Source organism: Chiloscyllium plagiosum, chromosome 3 (assembly GCF_004010195.1).
Source record: "Chiloscyllium plagiosum isolate BGI_BamShark_2017 chromosome 3, ASM401019v2, whole genome shotgun sequence".
Classification (NCBI taxonomy): Eukaryota; Metazoa; Chordata; class Chondrichthyes; order Orectolobiformes; family Hemiscylliidae; genus Chiloscyllium; species Chiloscyllium plagiosum.
In genome coordinates this window covers 101,749,577-101,772,610 of record NC_057712.1, presented here as the reverse complement: position 1 = coordinate 101,772,610, position 23,034 = coordinate 101,749,577, and the positions used below count along the sequence as shown (strand labels likewise).

The window sequence follows — 23,034 nt, the reverse complement described above, 5'->3', positions numbered from 1 at the left end:
ACCATGTCTGATGCAGCATCTAATAGTTGTGAGGGAGATAGGGGCATTAGGAGACTAGTTTGCGATGAAAATGAAAGGTGATGAGCCAGGCCTTCCTAGGATATGTGATACTGCAAATTTCAGAGCTTTAATAATAGATTGAAAAAATCAAAGATAAACTGTTACACATTGAAAGAAACAGCAATAACTCTGTACAAATACATAGATAGGAAAGGTTTAGAAGAATATGGGCCAAGTGCAGGGAAATGGTGTTAGTGTGGTCAGCATGGATCAGTTTAGTTCAAAGGACCTGTCTCCATGCTGTAGAACTCTATGAGAAGGACAAACTTTTACAAGAATTGAAAGCAATTAATCATGTCTAGGAAAAGGAGGAGCCGAAGCTACATGAACAAAACTGTTTTGAAATCTGCTTGATAACTGGTTGCTTTATGCCACAAGGGCAACTGATTGCCCTGCAGAAGAATTTAAGGAGTTAACTGCATGAAAAACTATTTTCAAACAGACAGTTAATACCAAATGCAACAAGGAACAGAGAAGTTGCTTTTGATAAGAAACCTGATGGCTTCAGAGGAGTAATCAATAATCTGAATAAAAGAATCATCAATAATATCACATTATAGACCTGAAGGACAAAAATCTGTAATACATTCCAATACCAGAAGCCTTCATTAGCAGTACTTCAAAGAACAACACTACACAAGCATAAAACCCTGGACATATCCAGAGGCTGACACTTTTGATTGGAATCATAGCTAAATTCCACCATTAGTTGGATAATAACCAAGTTGAGTTGTGAGGCTTAACTTACTTGAGGGATATTAGTTTGTTTACTACATGCAATAAAGTTTAAATCATTTCTTTAGTACTTGATTGTCTGTGAGATCTCTTAATGTTGTAGCCAAATTAAAGGTAATTGTGATGATTTACCCACAACAATTTGGAGGTGGATTCAGGAGCAAGTGAGAAGGGAAAATTCTACAAATTGGGACTGGAGCTCCGATATAATTCCCCTCTATTATCCTTCCCAGCATGGATTTGAAAGAATGGGGAACAGCCTTGGAGTTGTCAGGTAAGTGGTTAGAGAGTTTGTTAAGAAACAAATTATGAAGTTCTTCAGCCCTGAATTTCCCAGCCACAGAACATGTTTCCCTAACTTGTCAGCAATTCACAAGGTCACTGAGGTAAAAGCACAGTGCAAATAGCTTCAGCAGTGATTCTAACATGTTGACAAGAGTTTGATCAGTGAAACTGAACAATTTCAGCCACAGCCACTGGGATTGTGGGTTCACTGCTTGACAGCCAATTGCCAACTCACTGGAAAATATTTGACTTGTCTAGCACTTCGTTCACTTCCAACTGCACTTTCTCGTCTTCACCATGGCATGGAAGCAAATTAATTAGCTCTACCTTTTACCTCTGTTAAGGGCAAGAGCAGAGGCCATGCCACCATCAACAGCTTCAGCAGGAACAATATTAATCCCATTTTCTCATCCACATGCCACAGAGGAAGTATGGGATGAACAACATGGAATAAGGTGAGACCCACTTGTATTCAAGTCAACACATAGAAAATATCAATAAATCAGAGCACAAGTGCCTCAGGATGCTCAGTCAGGCTGTCGTGGCAGGTTGGTTTCGAGATCTGCAGCTTCCTGAAACAAAACTGATCAAAGTGCATAAAGTAGGCACATGTTGATTACCACTGGCAAACCAGGGTGCCCATCACTGGCCACATCTTCCCATCCATGACCAGCTCTCTGTGGCTTGCCAACTAATTTTTCTTGAATAATATGGACATTTTTTAATGCTCATTATGGCTTGTATCCAGAAGAGGATAAATTTGTGGGAGTGACTGAACTGCAGGTATAAGAAGACATTTTACTGAGTGTTAGAGTGAGCCATGTTGCAATTTGAGGAGGTGCCTTGGTAGCAAAGGTTGGGTCTCGCAGCGAGTTGTGTTATCCTGAGGAATGCTGTTGAGTACAGTTCGAGCAGATCAGAGTTAGGGACTTGGTTTCTGTTACGCCTACCACTTTTCATCCAATATGAGGTGCATTGTCTCCAAGTTGGAGCGAACAGTCCTAGTGCTTGCGGCTACATCCAACAATGTTTACTTAGTTGAAGACTTTATCCTCTTTTTCTGTTTCTTGAGAGAGTTCACCTCACTGTACTGCTCTCAAATCCTCCACAATAGGCGAGACATCTGCAGAAAAACCTTCCCTGGCCTCTTTCCCATTCATATGTTTTGTAAGCTAAAAAACCCAAGTGTTGGTTAGCCGTTCTGACACAAGCTGTGGTTATTTTCAATCAAGTAGACAGAATGGATGTCATTCCCATCAATCCTCCCTAATTGGTTAATAGAATTAGTAATCACACGGAAAAAGATAGGGTGCTTAGGAAGAGTCAGCATGGATTTCTAAAGAGAAAATCATGTTTAGCTAATTTGCTGGAGCTTTTTTGAAGAGATAACCGAAAGGATTGATTAGGGTATACATGACTTTCAAGAAAACACTGATACAGTTTCACATGACAGACTTGTGAGGGTAAATTTTAGCCATTGTTAAAAAAGGGACAGTAACAATGTGGATACAAATTGGCTGAGTGATAGGAAACGGAGCATAATGGTCAATGGATATTGTTTGGCTAGAGGAAGGTTTGTAGCAGAGCTCCCCAGGGGTCAGTATTGGACATTTTTTCCTGATACATATTAATAATCTAGATCTTACTATGCAGGGGACTCTCAAAAGGTTTCTAAATTTGAGAAGGACAGTGTCGAATTCCAAACCAACATTGATAGGTTGATGGAGTGGGCAGATAGGTGGCAGAATTCCAATCTGAAGTACTCACTCTGAACCACACTCACTTCTTTTGTGTCTTTCTATAGATTCCATCCTTTCACCTTGAGGAGACTTAGCCTTTCCTTAGCTACTTTCTTGCTCCTAACATTCCCAAAAAATGCCCTGGGATTCTCCAATATCGTACTTGCCAAAGACATTTTATGGTCCCTTATAGCCCTCCTAATTCCTTGTACAAGTTCTTTCCTGCTTCCTTAACATTCCTCAGGAGCCTTATCAAATTTAGTTTCCTAAATTTTACATATGCCTCCTTTCACTTTTTGACTAAAGTTTCAATATTTCTTGACATCCAGGGTTTTTGAATGATGTCATCCTCTTTATCCTAGTCCTGAACTCTTATCAACTGGCCTTTAAAAGATTCCCAAATGTCAACATGATTTCACTCTCAAACAGCTGCCCGCAATTTAATTTCTCCAGTTCCTGCCTAATACTGTTGTAATTAGCCTTTGGAGAAAGTGAGAACTGCAGATGTTGGACAGTCAAGTTGATAAAAAGTTGAGCTGGAAAAAGCATAGCAGGTCAAGCAGCATCAGAGAAGAAAGGGAGTTGACGTTTCAGGTCAACTTTCATCAGGATGGTTCCTGCCTGAAACATCAGCTCCTCTTCTTTGATCCTGCTTGACCGGCTGTGCTTTTTCCAGCTCAACTCTTATCCACGCTGTAATTAGCCTTTCCCAAATTTAGAACTTACACCAGTCTTATCCTTATCTGTAGCTATCTTAAAACTTATTGAATTATGATCACTGTTCCTAAAATGCTCCCACATTGAAATTTTGTTCACCTGGCCAGACTCATTCCCCGGTACAAGATCTTGTACGGCCCCTTCCCTATTGGACTATCTATACATTATTTCAAAAAATCCTCCTGGGTGCACCAGACAAATTCCGAACCATCCAAGCCCCTGGAACTGACAAGAGTCCATGTCATTATAGGGGAAGTTAAAAATCACTCAATACAACAACTCTGCTGTTTTTACATCTTTCCATGATAGAGTAACTATCTCCCACTGGCTCTTACAAAGTCTATAGTCTAATCCAACCATGGTGATTGTACCTGTCTTATTCTTGCATTCTACCTATATGGCCTCACTGGACTGCAACTGTAACATTGTCCTTAACCAATAACGCAACTTCCCCCACCCCTTTTACATCCCTCTTTATCATGCCTGAAACATCTAAATCCTGGATCACTGAGCTGCCAGTCTTGCCCTTCTCTCAACCAAGTTTCTGTCATGGCTACAACATTGTAGTTCCATAAACTAATCCAGGCTCCAAGCTCATCTGTGTTACCTGTTATACTCTTTGCATTAAAATAATTAACACTTCAGACCACCAGTCCCACCATATCCATTAACCTGGCCTTGCTTGTTCTTCCTATTAGATTTATTTGAGTTAACTTCCACCTTCTCCTCAATCCCTTCACATGCTGACCTACTGCTCTGCTTGTGGAGGGATTGAGGAGAAGGTGGAAGTTAACTCACATAAATCTAAGAGGAAGAACAAGCAAGGCTACCTGTCCTTCCTCTACAGGGCCCTCCTGCCCTGAAAGAGATCCTAATGATCCAAATTTCTGAAGCCCTTTAACCACACATTCAACAGTATTATCTTCCCCTTTATGGCCACAACAGCACATGACCCAGGGAGTAATCCCAGGATTACAACTTTCAGGGTCCTGCTTTCCAAATTTCTACGTGACTCCTTAAACTCCCTTTGCAGGATCCCATCTCTCTTTCTGCTTATGTAGTTCGTAACAATATGGACCATGACCTCTGTTCACCCTCCTGTATCCTGTGCACACTCCAAGATCCTTGATCCTGGGGCAAGAGAACCAGACTCCATCCTGGAGTCTCGCTCAAGCCACAGAACTGCCTATCTATGCTCCTAATTACAGAGTCCCCTATCACTCACCTACACTTCGACTCTCCCTGCTTTACAACAGTGCCAGTCATGGTGTCACTGATCCGGCTGCTGCTGTTGCTTTTCCCTGAGAGGACATTCCACCTGTCACTATTTAAAACAGTATATTTGTTTGAGAGGGCAACAGCCTCAGGGGATTCCTGCATTTCCTGCCTACCACTCCTGGTCACCCATCTATCTAGCTTAATCTTTGGTGTGACCACATCCCTGAAACTCCTATCACATCCTCTGCCTTCTGTATGCTCCTCAGTGAGTCCAACTGATCCATGTGGTCTAAGAGGAGTTGTAGGTGGATACACTTCCTGCAGACATAGTTGTCAGGGATATGTGATTACTCCCTGATCTTCCACATCTCACACAAGGAGCACAACACTCCACTAACTGCTGTTACTATCCCTCTATTAATTACTGGATTTAAAGACCTTACCTTGCCACATCTCAACACTGCTCACCCTCCTCAGTGAAGCCCAATGCTCAACAAAGCTTGCACTTTAACCTCAAAATTAGCACTTTGACCTCATATCCCGTCTTCAAATTGGCTGTTCCCATTAGAGATGATATATGCTGTTAGTAGGAAGGCAACACTCTCCCAGAATCTCCCACATTCACTCCTCGCCACTGCCCTCTGTTTGATGCTCTTTCTCCTGTTGAGCATCAGGTCCTCTGTAATCTCCTTCTCAGCTGTGGTGACCAAGCTGACTTCTACCGGAATCCTCCTCAGTTTTTTCTCACGACCACCCTCTGTTTAAAAACAAACATGTATAAAATATTGCACGTGAAATCTAAGTAGGTTGACACCCATACCTTTCTTTGCAGGTCACATTGCAGAGACCTCACCAAAACACCCAAAAGCAGAATGTGATAATCAGCTTTGAGACTCCACACTTAGTCGTGTTATTTGTTATACTGAGGCACTCAATTGGCCACACAGCATCTGTGGAGAGAGAGAAAAGCAAAAAACAAAGACTGCAAACATTGGAAATGGGTTCTAATGAATAATCTGAAAATTAAACCTAGCTTCTCTCCTCAGATATTTCTGAGCTGCTGACCTCTTCCTGTCTGCTCTATTTTTATTAAAGTGCACATACTGCTGCAAAACACAATTACAAGTAAGATTGTTCTGTTTGCTCCAGAACAAATGTTTCCAAAGGACAGCTGTACACCTGCTCTGTGTGAAACTGGCAGTTAGGGTTAACAGTCTGAACAATACTGTGGTGCTACGTAAAATGTTCTATCCTCTTCAGACTTTCCGAAAATGCTCCAAATCCTATACATTGTTGAACTGGTGTTGCTATTCTAAAGATAAATTGAGAAATGTATCGCACTTTGAAAACAAGACCTCTATAGATTCATTTGCAGTACAAGGCCTGTGATTTGGCTAATTTGAAATTTATTCACTGGTGGTGAAAGGTAAAGTTATCATAGTCCCAGAGGACTCTCGGACTGTTCTCTCATTAGAGAGAGACAACTGGTGGTGAGTTTAATCTGACGGTCACCATGCTACAGGTGGGCCCTTCATGGTAAACTCAGAACAGCATGGGAATTAAATCCACACTGTTGGCATCGCTTTGCTTGCTTGATAAACCAGCTATCCAGCCAATGGAGCTAACCAAGCCCCTCAGAAGTATGCAGTGGCGTGACAGTTTATTACAACAATGACCTTGACTGTGTGAACCATATTACAGAATCTCTAAAGCTCATCCTCCAGAAGACTCACTTTGGAAGGGATAGAACTGAATAGATAAGTTCAGGGGGTGCATGGCCTCCTTGCCTGTTATCTATGTTCTTGTACCAAGGCTGCTTTTATCTGAAACAGCCAGTAAATGTGGTTCCTGGAGTAAATGTTGGCATGTACATAATACCTGAGATACAGCAGGATAGGTTTAACCCTCAAGAACTACTGTTTTTCTCCTTCAAATCCAAGTACATCATTGGAACATGAAATGAAATTTCCATTCCTTGGAAGATGCAAAAGGAATACAGCTGAAAACAAGGTAGTTATAATTGGAAATGAAAATTCTGCAAGGCAAAAGACAATTATGGTAAGTTAAAATCCAAAGGAAGCAATATTCTGATTATAAACCTATCCAAGTGGTAATTAAAAGGAGATACTATTTAAGATTTCTACTCTCCACTTTCAAATAGCAGTCTTTCTGGCAACAAAGCAAAGAATCACTGTGGAATATTTTTTGGGTTGCCTTTTAAAGCATCACTGATGTTGATCACCTGTAAAATTCTATCAATGCCTTTTCTGGTCATAAATATATACATTACAAACTGGGCACACAACCTTCATGTTTGATATTGTTGCCTGTATTCTCAGATTGTGACACTGCAGTACGAGTGAAAATTAGAAAAGTGGATAATACGCTACAAGTATTTTCAATCAACCTGTTCACACATGTTGTGACATCGTTCAGGCAAAATTAGGACTTGAACTCTGATCCTCTGCTCTAGAGGCAGAAATACTACTACTCTGCCACAAATATCCAACCTCATAAAAATGTAAAAAAAACCTGGTGTAATCAAGTCCTCTCAATTGATTTCTCATTTGCCACTGGGAGAAATCTGTGAACAGGTGGCCTTGGTAATTATGGGGAGAGAAAAATAACTCAATCATGAAACGTGCAGGAACAGTTGTCAGAGAAACAGTGGAGTTAATGCAACCTTCTCTTTGATAGTTGGTGACTAATTTGGTTTAGAGTCCAGCTAAGCCATAACTGCATTTTACATATTTTTAAAACAAATTACACACAACTATATGCATTAATAAATAATGCCACCAATTGGATAATTAATGCCCAAATGTCACCCTTATACAGTACTGCAATGTTGTTTACCAACAGTGAATATTAAGACATGGGTTTTGTTTGTAATGAAACAGTTACAGTAGTTGCTGTCATAAAATCTTGAAATGTTACTAGTAACTATCTTGCAAATCATCCAATTATATCTGGTGAGGTGTAAAAGAAAGATTTTAATAGTCTAAAGTCATTTATAAAATTCATGATATTACCTACATTTATTCAAATAACAGAAGGAAAAGCAAGGTCTAACTGATCAACGCGAGAATCTCTAATTAAGTGCTCAGATCTTTACCAACAAAATGTCTTTAAACTTTAGTTAACAACTCAAATGACATTTGAGTTTTACAAAATGCTTATTGTTCTTCTCAAAATTACTCATTTTTGCACTGTCAAACATGAACTAGCAATTCATGAGCCATAAATGAGCAGACAGTATGCAATCCCAGCCCTCAAATGTATTGGCACAAGAGCTGGTAGTGGATGTCCCTCAGCAGGTCCCCCAAAAAAGCTGTTTATTTGTCTACAACCACTCTCAAGAATGTCATTAATGCAAGCCATTAAAGATGTACAGGTGACTTAGGTAGGGATGGAGAATGATGACATCATCTGGAGAAAGTCAACGTCATGTCAAACAGTGACTGTAGCTTCAGTCAGGTGCTAGCAGGAGCACTCCTACACCATCACACATTATGGTTTATCTTGGGTCAAGATTACAAAAAATTACAAAACTTGGGGTATAAATTTATGATCAGATGGTTTAAAATTATAGGAGAATCACGTCATTAAAACAGGTGTCACAAAACATTGAAAAGACAAGTAAGTGTTAAGGAGAAATTAGTTTTAATTGTTATCTTAGTTAATAGTATCAAAAATAAAATGTTGACAAATAGGAACATAGGAGTAGGAGGAAGTCATTCAGCCCTCAAGCCTATTCCACCAAGAAATGAGATCATGGCTGATCTGTGATCTGTTTTCAACAAGTTTGTATTCTTAAGCTGTATAAACTAACCTATAAAATTCAAGTATGTGAAATATAAAAAAGTACAATCATAACTGTACTTCTATAATTTAACTCAGATTTGTATTTTGAGGAAAAGTTAACCAAGGGTGTACATGACATTATACTATACAATGGAGAATGTTTCAGACTCTCCATTAAAGTCAAGTGGTGGTGGGGGAGAGGAGGGAGAAAAGAAAGGTTTAGTTTAAGTTACAAATACTGCCCATTAGCCATTAAATCTAGCATGCAAGTTGTACACTTTTGACAAATTATTGTGGCCCATTAGCATAGGGGCTAAATTTTAGAATAGATTTCTAAATAATATCATAATTGTAAAAAGAAAGGAATTTCACCTTAAGCAAAATCAACACTTCACATTTTTCTTGAAAATAGGTATTTTGCGGAATATATACATATATTTTCCTCATTTTCTTTATTAATGTGAGCAATTAACATGTAAACTAACATGTTAATAAACTTAAATCTTTTACTCCTTTCTGTCCCGCCAAGGCCGAAAGAAGACAATATAACTAAGATAGCTTAGTTGCATGTTCATGTACAAATAAATCATGAATGTTCAAAACTTAATAAAGACAAAGATCAAATTCTCATGAAATAATTTTCTTGAATTAAGTTTTATTTTAAAAATAGGATCAGAATAAGGATCCTAAGGGAAATGGCAAAACGCTGTTCTGCAGATATGAACAGTATAAAGGAAATATATATAATATATACGGTGTATGGAGTTTCCCTGTATCCCACTGCAAATTATTTTTAATAAACCCACAATAATGGTGTCTCAAGGGAATAAATATTTCTCAAAATAAGTACCATTTTGGTTACGCACTGATGTTCCAAAATGCTCTTAAGACCGTTAGAATCCCACAAATTTTCACAAAACAGCAATAACACAAGTTAAATTCCAAACACAGTATACATTATAGGACAAACATATCAGTGAGTGAATTCAAATGTTAACCTAATCTAGGGGTTCTGATGACATTCATGAACAGTTCAGATTTAATTCTTATCAGAATCCCTGAAATAGGATATGGCCTCAAAACCCACTCACAAGAATCCATTATTTATTTACATCATGTTTGACAAAGAATTACAAAAGGGAAAGAGACACCTTAATTTAGTTTGTGGGCACATTACTGTTAAGGACCAGTAGGAATGAAAACAAGGTCACATTAAACTTGTACAGAAAATGACAATTATTTCTTGGTTCACTGGCTATTGATTTTTTTTTAACAGAGGCAAATACTTAAACAAAAGCCAGAATGATGCACGAGTACATATCATAGCTACAGTTTCCAACTTGACTGGATATAACACACTGGTATCTTGATGAGTATGATGCTCCTCTACATATCTGCATTATTTGTAAATGATGAATTGCAAAAATGTTTTCTTAACAACAGTTCATACAAAAATAACGGGTAAGAGGGTGATGCTTGTATAAAAAACAACTAATTGTTTTAAAAATCCAATCAAATAAAAATGGTAAACCAAGAAATAAAAACTATCACATTACTTCAGAAAAATGAACAGCAAAAGAAATCAAGCTCACTTCAGTGAGACGATTACAGTCAAATCAGACATCACCCTTACTTTGCCAAGGTGAAATCAGAACTGGGACAAAATTCTGAAGAGTCTCAAAGAAATATTCTGCTTCAGAATGTACTGTTTACATTTGGCAGTTTGGAAGAAAAATGATCAGCAATCATGTATACATTTACTGCATGCAGTGCATGGCATTTCATCACTTTCAAAAGTGATTTCTGTGCTCTCACCTTTAAAAACACAGTTTTGTTTGTTATTTACATATAAGTAGGTTGTGTCAAAAGATAGAAAACCTCTGGAGTGTAATAATCTTTGTCCCAGCCCTAACCATTAACAAGAAAATAGAAAAAAAATATATTCAAGGCACAATCACCAAATGCTATTCCTTTTGAGGGAAGATACTGACTCAATGTAGCATAACAGACATAGGCAGAAAGTGCACAAAAACGACAGTGTAGTAATGTACTATTTGCAAGCATCCGATAAAAAGTAATTTGACCACTTAGTTACTGATTACAAAAAAAACAACTTTCCTTTAAAATCAGAAAATAGGGTGCAAGCTCCAGAACAGATTACTGCATGGAATGGATGTTTCTCCCTAGTAAGCATAATTGAGCTAATATTCATATACAATGGGATCTTTTAAACCATGACGTTTATTAATTGCGTACCAGTGCCAAGTAAGTTCCCATGAAATCCTGTATCATTGAAAGGGTGGGGGAAATTCTCACAAACTTAAGTAGTCTGGAAATTTCAGCACAATTCACATGCTTGGTAATTCTAAAATCTCATAAGTTTTCCCAGTTAATAAAGGAGCTGGGCATGTTTTCATAAACCCTTTATAAAGCGTTTATATGTGAGTGTGCTATAAAGCCATTTGAATAGATGGCACATCTCAACCCCATCCCTGTACTATATCTTAAAATATTTTTCTACTTACAATATACAATTTTTTTTTGTATGGGTGTGTGTGTGTGTGTGTGTGTGTGTGTGTGTACGTAAGTGAAAAACATAACTAAAATCAGACTCCTTTTCTTCTTCGGCAACATTTTTTTCCTGATTGTGTAAGACAAGCAAGAGACAACCACTTAGTTCCAGTGCAATGCAGTCTTTTTTGTTTGTCTCTACATTCAACAAATGGGAGAAGCAGCTTCTAATTGCTTCATAATAGTGGGAAAATGACAGGGTATTTGTGCAATTCTTTGGAAAGCTTGAATTGCAGGTGCCCAATGCACTTGAAGTCATCTGTAGATTCTCTGCAGTACATTATGGCTGACAAATAAGCAAGAACTGATTGTTAGCTTCTGGAGGTGAAGTGGGGACGGCAAGTACAATCCAAAATACATGACAAAGTAACTATCGAAATGTATTTTTTGTGATAAAAATAAATCATACCTGCTTAATTGTATTATAGTCAATTATACATAATTGGTAGTGCAAGCATTTGCAAAAATTTGCTGGTTGTAAATGAGTGTATGAAACATTAAAAACTGTAAAAGTAAGACCTGCAATCAGAAAAATTTAATGGCAGGTGCTTTGGGATTCAAAGTAAAAGTGAAAGTTAAATCTTATCATCCTTGGTTGGCATTTAGGATTTCAACTTAAATATGCTTATTGAAGAATGTGATATATTTGCTGATGTGCAAACCAATCAATGATAAACAACGCCAATTTAACCTTTTCCTTAAAAGATGTGAGCCAGGACAGCATATATATGTTAAATTTTGTAAAGAAAGTAAATAATGCTACTTATATGATTCTATCTCAACAGAAAGGAATTGACGGAACAATTAAAGAATTTTAAAAATATTGACCACCATAAATTTCTGAACTTAATGACCATCAATGAAGAGGTTTGAGAGCTGCAAATCCTTAACTGAAATATTAAATGTGTTTTCAGGGGTGCTGAAACATGACTCACATTTTGAATTTATTATTTTAGATTACTTTTATAAATTCTTGGTGATACAAGTTTAAAAACAGCATGGAATACCTAAAATATCTCTGAACATAAATTAAAAGAAATGAAACATTTAAAAGGCATTTTTCAAATTGAGAAATTTGTCCAGTTTAATGCCAACTAATTGTCAATAATTGTCACTTTTTAAGAAATGGTAAATACCAACTGAGCCCACCCTCAAGTTTGCCTTCAATTCCAAAGCAAAACCAAAATCTGCTGTTCTTCAGAAAATAGAAGATGGAAGTAGGTGAAAATGTACTTCGTACTGTCAAAATTCTACATGAATTAGTGCTAGCAAAATATCAACAATTTCTGGATTATAATGTAACAGATAGTAAACAAGTGAATATTAATCAAGAGATTAAATGATTTTTAAACAATGCAGCCCTTGCTTATTGTGCCTTCTGAAAAAATCTCAAATCATGTCTTTCATCAATCTGCAAGTGACAATGCAGTGACCTCAAGTGCAATATTCCCTTACACGTTCTTGTTAAAAACAAGAAACTTCATTGATTAGACAAAACGCTATAGTTGTTTACCAACCAATCAGGTTAGCCTTTGCTTTTTCAGTCAGTTTCCGCAGCCTGCCCCGACTGGATGTTCCAAAAGTTAAAGAGGAATCTTCAAACAGTAGCTGCCTTTGCTCCTCTTCTGAGTCTTCCTCATTGTAGCATGTTGTCCGTCTACCTTGATTCCTTGTTTTCATGACTGATTTACAGCCCACAGCTTCTTCAGTCCTTTCATCATCTTCCACTGGCTCTATGGGCTCAATGGGCTCCAAAGGCTCCTCATGCTTCCTACTGTTGCTTCTTGTCTGCATTTTCCGTTTAGCAGCAGCTATCAATTTGGATTTAGCTTTTAGACTCTTTCCTTTGGGTTTCCTGCCTCTTGGTTTCTTCTGCAAAGATTTTCTTTTTGTGTGGGTCTCTGAACTAAAGCTGCTTTCTGAGGTAGCTTCTTCACCATTCTCATTGGATATGTCTTTTTTAACTTCTGCTTTCTTCATTGCATTTTGTTGTTCAATATCAAGTAGCTCTTTTTTACTTTTCCTACCTCTTTTCTTACCAGGTCCTTTAAGACTTTTTACCTCCTGCGGTTTCCTACCAGGGCCTCTCTTGACCACAGATTCAGAGATGCACACACTGTGTCCATTTATTTGTGGGGTCTTCTGTGTTGAAGATTCAGCTTTGATGTCACCTGTATATTAGAAGGAAAATAAATATGCTGAGAAAACACACGTATATGAAGGGAATAGGGAATGTTAACAACATATACTGAATAAGTCTATTGAATTTGATATACTTAGATTTTAAGACAACGTTTTTACTTAGTCACATACAAGTTAGGTTTGGGTCAAAAGTATAGGTTTGTCGATTCTTTCATATTTAGGCACACTGAATACTTTCTCTTAAATTTATTATCTTTCATTAATTATTCAATTTAATTGAAACTATGAAACAAATGGGATTCTAACATGGCAACTCTTACCCTCAAGCCTTTAACCACTGTGTTTCTGTCCCCATCATTTAGAAACTTATTCAAAATACATTTTTCTGAAAGTTGTTAGTCACTATTGCTAATCTCTCCCTCCACAGATTAAAGCTATTCCTCTATCTAACTCCATTGTGAATTGGTACAATGTGAATACTATAGGCACAATATAAGTGACAACAGATTCAGAAGTTTAATATTGTTCTTGTTGGCTTCCAAACTCCTACTGTCATAAAATAAAACTTTACAAAAACTTAGCCACTTATGTCAAATTCTACACAAACCCCGATCACCTCTTTAGTTACTGACTTACACAAGTTCCATATTTTATAACCTATTAAATTTAAAATCCTTACCATAATCTTCAAATTCTCCTATATTGCTCTAGAGTTATAGTGACACTTGCAAATTTTTGATTTCTTTACCTGACCATTTGTTTCGCCTACCTTTTCTCTGTTTATTCAGTCAAAGCATAGCTTACAGTAGCTTTTGCTCTAACCTCCGAAAATTCCAACATAAAGTCTTCTACATTACTAATTTAAAATCTTGTATTACTCTACCTAATTCTGTTATGAAGTTTGCGGAATTTTGTTTTTCATTAAAGGCCCTATGTAAATCTAATGTGTTACTGCAAAGGGAATCAGCAAAGCAAAGTTTAGTAAACAATTGATATACAGAACACAATTAGTTTATGATCTAAAGGAACAACTTCTTCTGTTTATTGTGTCTGCAAAGTTACAAACATAGCTATAGATTTGTTCCTGTTGGCATGCATTAGCAACACTGTGATCACAACAGCAAGATGTCATCTGGTTGCTATGCATTAGAAGCATTGGAAATCTGACAGGAATAGTTCTCAGTTAGCAATATTGTAAACATGTGAACTTGCGACAGGCTGTTCTCTGGTATTGACACTGCAAACCTAATGGGAAAATGTCCTCTCACCACTATTTCTGGGGAAGTTATAAGCATTTTTCTCTCCCTTTATTCTTTGATAGAAATGTAGGGTGTCGCTAGTAAGGCAAATATTGGTTGCCATCCTGAATGGTCCCTTGCACTGAGTAACTTGCTAGGTTCTTCCAGACAGCTGTTTAGTCAACCATACGGGTCTGGAGTCACATGTATGCCAGACCTGATGAGGATGGCAAATTTCCCACCCTGAAGGGCATGACTAAACCAGATGAGTTCAATCAATTAGCTGCCATGGTCATTAACATTTCAACTATCTTATATTCCAGATTTAATGATTAAAATGAAATTCCACCAGCTATCCTACTGGGATTTGAACCCAGGTACCCAGCGCATTAGCCTGGGCTTCTGGTTTACTGGTCCAATGACATTACTAGCATGCCACCACATCCTCTTCTTATGCAGCAGTTTGATAATTTTACTGGAAATAAAAATCTTCTCAATTATATTTATGAAGTTAGCAAAATATATTAACACAATAACATTTTCTTTGCAGACTTTAATATAAAACTCCCTTTCCTACACTTCTAAAAAAGTTGGTAATGCTACATTCGTACTGAATAAAGATGCAAACAGGTCTACACATAATCAGATTGCTGCTACTAAGATACATCCATCAAAATAATCAATTAGACATTTGACTGTTTAAGGATACTTGCCTTTTGGTTGTTTGTATGGTGTTGATTTATTTCTACGTGTAAACTTCCTTTTCTCAGGTTCCTCATCTGTCAAAGAAGTCTGGGTACTGTGTTTTGATTCAGATAGTTTAGGATAACAGATGTTGCTCTGAGCTTTCGATGGCTTAGCATTATAATCTGCTAAAACAAATATTAGAAAAAGATTTTAAATATGTAATGGGTGGGAAATCTGGCTTGTTGCTGCCTAGTGTTGTGCACTTCAAATTTCCTTAGAGTTCCAAAATGTCTACAATAGATGTGCAAATTGTGCTAGATGCCATATTGGTGAGGGTTTTCATACACTGATGCAGAGCATGCAGCTAATTTAACAACAGCACTGATACATTGAGCTCAGCACTGTAGCTATTTCTTTTTCTTAAATTAGCAAAATGAAGTACACATTCAGCAACAAGAGGGTCACCCAACCTTCAGCACTATTTAAGGAAATCAAAACTTAATTTCAGATTGTTTGCCGGTTGTGTGCTAACTGTTGCTACAGTTTGACAAACATTTGGCTCTTGCTACAGTTATCCTAAGCATCAAAAACCAACAGTGAGAGACATAGCAGATGCTGAAGAAGCTTTGCTAACTTCAAGGCTTCGACACAAACCACTCACTTCCAAATTGCATATCAGTAAGCAGTGCCCTTTGAATGCAGCATTATTTGGAGAATGACAATAGCCACAGACAGCAAGCTGACCGTGGGACAAGATGCAGAAGAAAGATTTACAGCAGTAGATCGTTTTCTCAGTGCGTTCAGGAAGCAGTTCCCTGCCTAAACTACAGTGAAGAAGAATGTGAGAAATGCCTGAGCTTCAATTGCAATATCCTCAATTAAATGTGACACCTGCTGCAGCCAAAACTACATTAGAACAAGAATTGTACATGGCATGTTCCAAGTAGACCACATCTGGTACCTTGTGGCACTGTCCTACTATGTATGGCTAGTTCACATAATTTGTGTCACAAATCCTCTTTGACTTTACTTTGTTTTGGGCCTATCTGGTGATTCATGATATAGCTTATACCTTAGTAGAGAGGCACTAATAGAACGCAAGAAAGCTTACTGCATGAAAACAATAGGTACACCGACATTTGGTCAGTCATTTTTATTAAGACTTAAGGGAGCTGGTGCAGATACAGTAGAATCCTAGTCTCCCCCACAGGTTGACTGTGCTCAGTAGAATTAGTGTAGCCAAGAACCAGAAACATTACGTTAAAAACATTATATTGCCATTTGTTGAGCAGGTAACTAGCTATATTATGCACCTGTCTCCTTCCAGGCTGGGGTGGGAGATATTTGCAACATCTTGTCATCTGCTTTTGTGAAAGGGAGGTCACTAAATCTTTCGACTGAAGAGAACTAACTACATTCATCCTCTTCTTTCAAAGATAAGAAATTGGAAAATTCCAGCTTTCCCCATGCCAGTGACTGCATACACATTTGTTTTTTGGGTACCACCTGCCAACACTGCCCTATCCCAGAAGTGAAAAGGATTCCACTCTCTCAATGTCTATCTGGTACCTGACCGTAGGCAGAGAATCAAGCAGATCACAAAGGTTAGGTATCCTGGTAACAGTCATGATGCTTTCACTCTGCAGCTGTCCGCTATACCAACTGCATTTGAGTCATCACATCAAACCAATCATAGAAAAATACTGTGGATGCTGGAAATCTGATACCGGCATAGAGGATGCTGAAGAAAGTCAGCAGGTCTGACACTGTCAGAGCAAAAGAGGAGTTATACTGTACTCAAAACCTTTAACCACAGTCTTCCACGTTATACTTTTTCATTGTGACCTGGGTAAGATTTGCTTTTGACATGGCAGCACATGTTCCAACTACAATGCACTTCCATCCTTAGGAGGTGCAGTCTAGCTTCAACTAGTGTTGGCTAGATTTAAGAAGCGCTTTAAGGATGATAGTGAGTTTCCGACTGATGCTTGCAGCCTTAAAACAGCAGATACATCACTGGCTGCAAAAAGAAAAACTTCAAATGACCATGCAGCATAAAGTTGCGTGCTGCCTGCATTACGTCAAACAGGTATGGATTAATCATGTATTTTAATCCTTCATTTGTTTTTGGTAGCTCAACAATTTACCCCACTATATTTTCCCTTTTCCTAATAGAGTAATTGCATTTAATATTTCTTATAAGGCACTTACTTCCCCACAATTAGCACTAGATAGCACTAAGTAGTCATAGTAACTATTACATAGTAATAAATTATTAATTAGTTCCTGATAAATAAAATACTTAATCTGGGTCCAATCAATCAAATGACAAGAGTGTTCAATTCCTTAAAAATAAGTCAAATTTGTCTTCTCATAACAAAGGATTCAAAAGCCAGACAATCACATGGACACTTGAGTTCAAATTGGAGTCAAGCAATTTCAATTCCCGCTCAGCAGCGGGTGCTATCAATAATAACAGAAAGAAGATGAAAACAAAGTGTTGGAGAAACTCAGAAGGTCTGGCAGCTTCTGTGGAGAGAAAAGCAGTTCATATCTCATTGCAGTGAGACTCTTCTGGAGAAGTGAAGTACAATATGACTTCGAGTCATAGAGATGTACAGCATGGAAACAGACCCTTTGGTCCATGTCGACCAGATATCCCAACCCAATCTAGTCCCACCTGCCAGCACCTGCCCATATCTCTCCAAACCCTTCCTATTCATATACCCATCCAAATGCCTCTTAAATGTTGCAATTGTACCAGCCTCCACCACATCCTCTGGCAGTTCATTCCATACATGTACCACCCTCTGCGTGAAAAAGTTGCCCCTTAGGTCTCTTTTATATCTTTCCCCTCTCACCCTAAACCTATGCCCTCTCGTTCTGGACTCCCCAACCCCAGGGAAAAGACTTTGTCTATTTATCCTATCCATGCCCCTCATAATTTTGTAAACCTCTATAAGGTCACCCCTCAGCCTCTGATGTTCCAGGGAAAACAACCCCAGCCTGTTCAGCCTCTCCCTGTAACTCAGATCCTCCAACCCGGGCAACATCCTTGTAAATGGGAAATGCTGACAAGTGATGAGATTTATACTGTGAGAAAAGGTGGGGAAGAACATGTGTAACAGAAGAAACAGTCAGGGGTGGCACAGGAACAAATGGAAGGATAGAGATCACAAGTATCAGAGAACAGAAAGCAAGGGGAAAGGTTAGAGCTAGGCCCAGCGCAGGTGTTCATAGCAGAATACAAGTCAGTTGTGAACCAGGGGAAAGATGAAGGCCAGAGTTCATGACCTGGAGCTGCTGAACCCAGTGCAGAGTCCTGAAGGCTGTAAGATGCATAGATAGAAAATGAGGTGATGTTCTTCCAGCTTGCATTGGACAGAAATGTCAGCATGAGAGCAGGGTAGTGTATTAAAACGGCGAGCATCTGGAAGATGGAGGAAACTGAATCAATGTGTTCTACAAAGCAGTTACCAACTCGGTATTTGATCTCCTCAACTTAGATGAGACTTCTCTCTTCATTGATTCATTAACTATGCTTACTCTCTTCCCCAACACTACTAGATCTGCTGAGTTTCTCCACCATATTTTGGTTCTATTTCAGATTTCCAAAATGTGCAGTGGTTTGCTTTTGTATTAAAGTGGAGGGATGAGCTGGTTACCGTGGAGAACACAGGCTGTAACCTAGTGATTTGGAGTTCAAATCCCAGCATGAGAGTTTGAGAATTGGAATTCAGTTAAAACAAATATGGAGATTCAAAAACTGGGGGGAACATCAGTAAAACTGACAATGAAGCTCTGTATTATCGGTAAGGTCCAATCATTTCACTGTTCCATCAGGAAAGGATAGCTAAAATCTTTACTTTATCTGGCCTACGATGTTTCTAGTTTCACACAAACATGACTGATTCTTAACGTCCTTTGTAAACATTTGAATTGCACTGAATTGCTACATGTCAGTAATTCAAGCATAAAGAAGTGTTCTACATTCCAAGAATCCATAAAATTGGTCAAAAAAAAAATCATACATGGAACACTGCTGAGATGACTAACATTTGTTGTCAGCTATAATTGTCCTTGGGAAAAGTGGGATGAACGATCTTCAGAGCCACTGTAGTTCAACTGATGGTTAGGAGGTTTGCAGGTTTTTACCAGAGTAAATACAGCAATGGAAGTTCCAATTCAGGATGGTTTATGGCTGGAAGGAAAGCTAGCAGGTGTGGAGTCTTCCCAATTGTTTGCTGCGCTTGTCCTTCTAGGTACAAGAGATTGCAGTGTTAGAAGGTGCTACAGAGTTAGGCATGGTGAGTTGCTGTTGTGCATCTTTTAGATAGGAAACACTGCTGGATTTGTGATGGGCAGAGTGACTGTGTATGATGGTAGAGTGAGTGCCAATCAAGCAGACTCCTTTATCCTGGATGGTGTTGATTTTGAGTGTTGTTGGAACTGTATTATCTAGACAAATGGAGAGCCTTGAAGATGGCAGAGACACTTTAGGGAGTCAGGAGGCGTATTGTTCACTGCAGAATTTCTAGCTTTGGACCTGCATGAATAGCTACAGTACTTATATGTCCGGTTCTCTGAGTTACTGGTGGATGGGATCCTCCAGGTTGTTAATGGTGGGAAATTCAGTGATGGTAATGCCACTGAATATCAAGGGAGATGGTCAAATTCTCTCTTATTGGCGGTGGTGATTCTTGGCACTTGTATGGCACAAATTATCCTTGACAATTAATAGCAAAAGGCTGAATACTGTCCAGGTCAGTAGCTGGGGAGTTATGAGTGTACTGAACATCATCGATGAATATCCCCATTTCTCACCTTATGATGTAAAAAGACCATTAATGAAGTGGCTGTAAATAGTTGAGACACTACCTCAAGGAGTTCTGTTGCAGTATTCTGAGGATGAGATGATTGGCATTTATAACCATTTTCCTACTTTCAAAGTCTTACTTCAGCAACTGGACAGTTTCTCTGATTTTCACTAACTTAGTTCTAGCTTGGACCCCATTTATGTTAGATACCAAGGCTATAACAACAAGTATTCCAAGTGGCCCTGCTGGAAACCAAACTGAGCATCAGTGAGGACATGCATCGATAAGTAAGTGTTATTCAATAGCACTGTCAATGATACCTTTTATTACTTTGCTGATGACTGAATTGGCCATTAACATGTTAATGAGCCTGAATGAATTCATCCTGATTTAATAAATAGGACAAACTGTGGGCAATTTTTCAGTGTCAATATTAAGCTATTCTGGAACAACTTGGCTATGGACATGGCCAGTTCTTGAACACAGGTTTCCAGCACCATAACTAAGTGTTACCGTGGCTCAGCACTTTTACCATATCCAGTACTTTCAGGTGTTTCTTGATATTACTGTTAATTGATGTTATTGGAGTAAATCAAATTGATTGAAGACTGGCATTCGATGCAGATCTCAGGAAGAGACCAAAATAGACTATTCACCTCACACATGTGGCTGAATTGGTTACAAATGTTTCAGCTCAGTGTTCTGCAATCAAGTGCTGTCCTACATCACTAGGGATTGAGGCTTTTTCTCCATCTAGTTATCTAATTCTCCATCATTACTTACAATTGGAGAGTGCAGGAAATGCAAAGTGTTGAAAGTTCCACAAGTTGAGGAATGGCTAAACTGAGTCTTTAGCGTGATACTTTTGCTGTTTTGCATGCATTTAGTTCCACACTGTAGCTTCACTAAGTTCACGTGTCTCATTTTGAGGTACGCTCAGTGCTGCTCCTGGCATGGCCTCCTGCATTCCTCACTGATCTGGCCTGATGGCACTGGTACAGTGAGAATTGCTAGGCTATGAGGTTACAGCTTATGCTTGAATAAAATTTTGCTGTTGCTATTGGTGCACAGTACCTCACAGATATTCAGTTTTGTGCTGCGAGACCTGATCTTAATCTCTCCTGGTATTATAGTCACAATGTATGACAGGACTTGGTCTGCACAATAATGCCATGGACAGGTGCACTGCAACAGGTAGATTGGTCAGGATGAGATCAACTAGACTCTTTCCTCTAGTGGATTCCATCACCAGCTGTTACCGACTTGGTCATGCAGATGTGAACTTCAGGAGTCAGCGAGCTTGGTTATTCATCATGCTCTTCTTCATGCAACATTGAAACATCTACTAAGATTGTTTTCTACGCTCTTGATACGTTCAGTGCTTCTTCATATCAGTGAACCAGGTGGAGTTTTACAACAAATATGTAATTTCACATTCACCATTATTCATGCTCATTTTAAAAATTCATTTTCAATAATTGAATTTAATCCAGCAGATGTCAGAATGGAATCTGAATTTCAATCTCTGAGGAATGAGTCTGGGCCTCTGGGGGATTATTATTCCTGTGACACTGCTGCTACCGTATGCTACAATTTCATAAATGAGCAGTATCAAGGAGGTGGAGGATCGAAATGATTCAGGGACATGATTCAAAAGAATTGTCCATGAAAGATAAAGCATGGTTGCCCATCCACCGCTTGAGACAGAGAGAGCAGACTTGTGGTGCGTGTGGGGAAGACACCAAAAAGTCTGCAGATGGATGAGTAATGTCAAAGGCAAACTGGGCTGAGTGGCCTACTTCTGTTCCTATGCTGCAATGACTAGCAGAAAGTGAGGACTGGCGATGCTGGAGACCAAATTCGAAAAGTGTGGCGCTGACAAAGCACAACAGGTCAGGCAGCATCTGAAGGGTAAGAGAGTTGGCGTTTTAGGCATAAGCCCTTCATCATGAAAGTGGGAAGGAAGAAGGGGCTGAGAGATTAATAGGAGGCTGGGGATGGGGGGTGGTGGGTAGCAGGGAAGAAGGTAGCTTCAACTGTCCTACCTGTCCACTTTCCTTCCACCTATCCACTCAACCCTCTGCTCTAACCTATCACCCTCCCCTACCGGCAAATTCGCCTTCCAAGCTACCTTTCCACAATCCCCACCCCCCCCCATTTATCTCTCAGTCCCCTTCTTCCCACCCACATTCCTGATGAAGGGCTTATGCCCGAAACTTCGACTCTCCTGCTCCTCAGATGCTGCCTGACCTGCTGTGCTTTTCCAGTGCCACACTTTTTGATTCCTATGTTGTGCAGCCTGGAGGAGTGGGAGAGGTGGGTACGTAGAGGTGATAAACAAGATTTCAAATCTTATATCTGATGTACTAAAATTAAGTTATGTCATTGAGGACAGTGGTAATAGGCAAGCAGCACTTATGCAGGACAACAGATGTGTGCACATGGGCTCAAATTTACAAATTGTTTCAACAGTACAGCATCCAGAAGTGGACTGGAGCAACTGAGTCTCAGTTTCCATGAAGTCCATTAGAGCTTCAGATTTTCTGAAGGTGAATCCCTTCTATAAAAGAAGGTATGAGGACAGAAGTTCTGCTTGGGTGTTGCCATGGTTGCAACAATCCGGTTCAGTCTGAGTAAGTGGCTGGGGAGAATATGATGATAAAGCTACTGAGTGTGTGCTAAGGCGTGAAAATGATGTGAGCACTGAAGTACCTTCCAGTTTAGCTGAAATTGTAGTAACAAAAAAAAATGGAGATGTGACAAAAATATCTGCAAATAAAATGTTTGTCAATTATTAGCTGCCCTCACAAAGCTAAGTGCTCAAAACATAGCTATATATTCCAGAAGAAAATATTGAGAATTTGACTACAAAGGGCAATGAACCCATCCACTAATCTCTCATCCTATTAAAAAAATCCATAAAATTCCTTCAGTGTTCATAAAGTAAAATAAATTACACTGTTCTAACATCAGATGCAGAGAAGAATTTTCGTATTTTGTTTAAATGTTATTTCTTTCTCA

General features: G+C 38.8%; 1 protein-coding gene across 1 annotated transcript in view; it reads right to left on the bottom strand.

The window, feature by feature from the left end:
• Positions 1-9,193: 9,193 nt before the first annotated feature.
• LOC122548393 (pleckstrin homology domain interacting protein) overlaps positions 9,194-23,034 on the bottom strand; it is a 168,308-nt gene continuing 154,467 nt past the window's right edge. Inside the window, exons 33-34 of the mRNA XM_043686970.1 lie at positions 15,223-15,378; positions 9,194-13,300 (exon numbers count right to left, since the gene is read on the bottom strand). Of these exons, the coding sequence (XP_043542905.1) occupies positions 12,639-13,300; positions 15,223-15,378 (818 nt within the window). The 3' untranslated portion in view covers positions 9,194-12,638. The remainder of the gene's footprint in view (positions 13,301-15,222; positions 15,379-23,034) is intronic.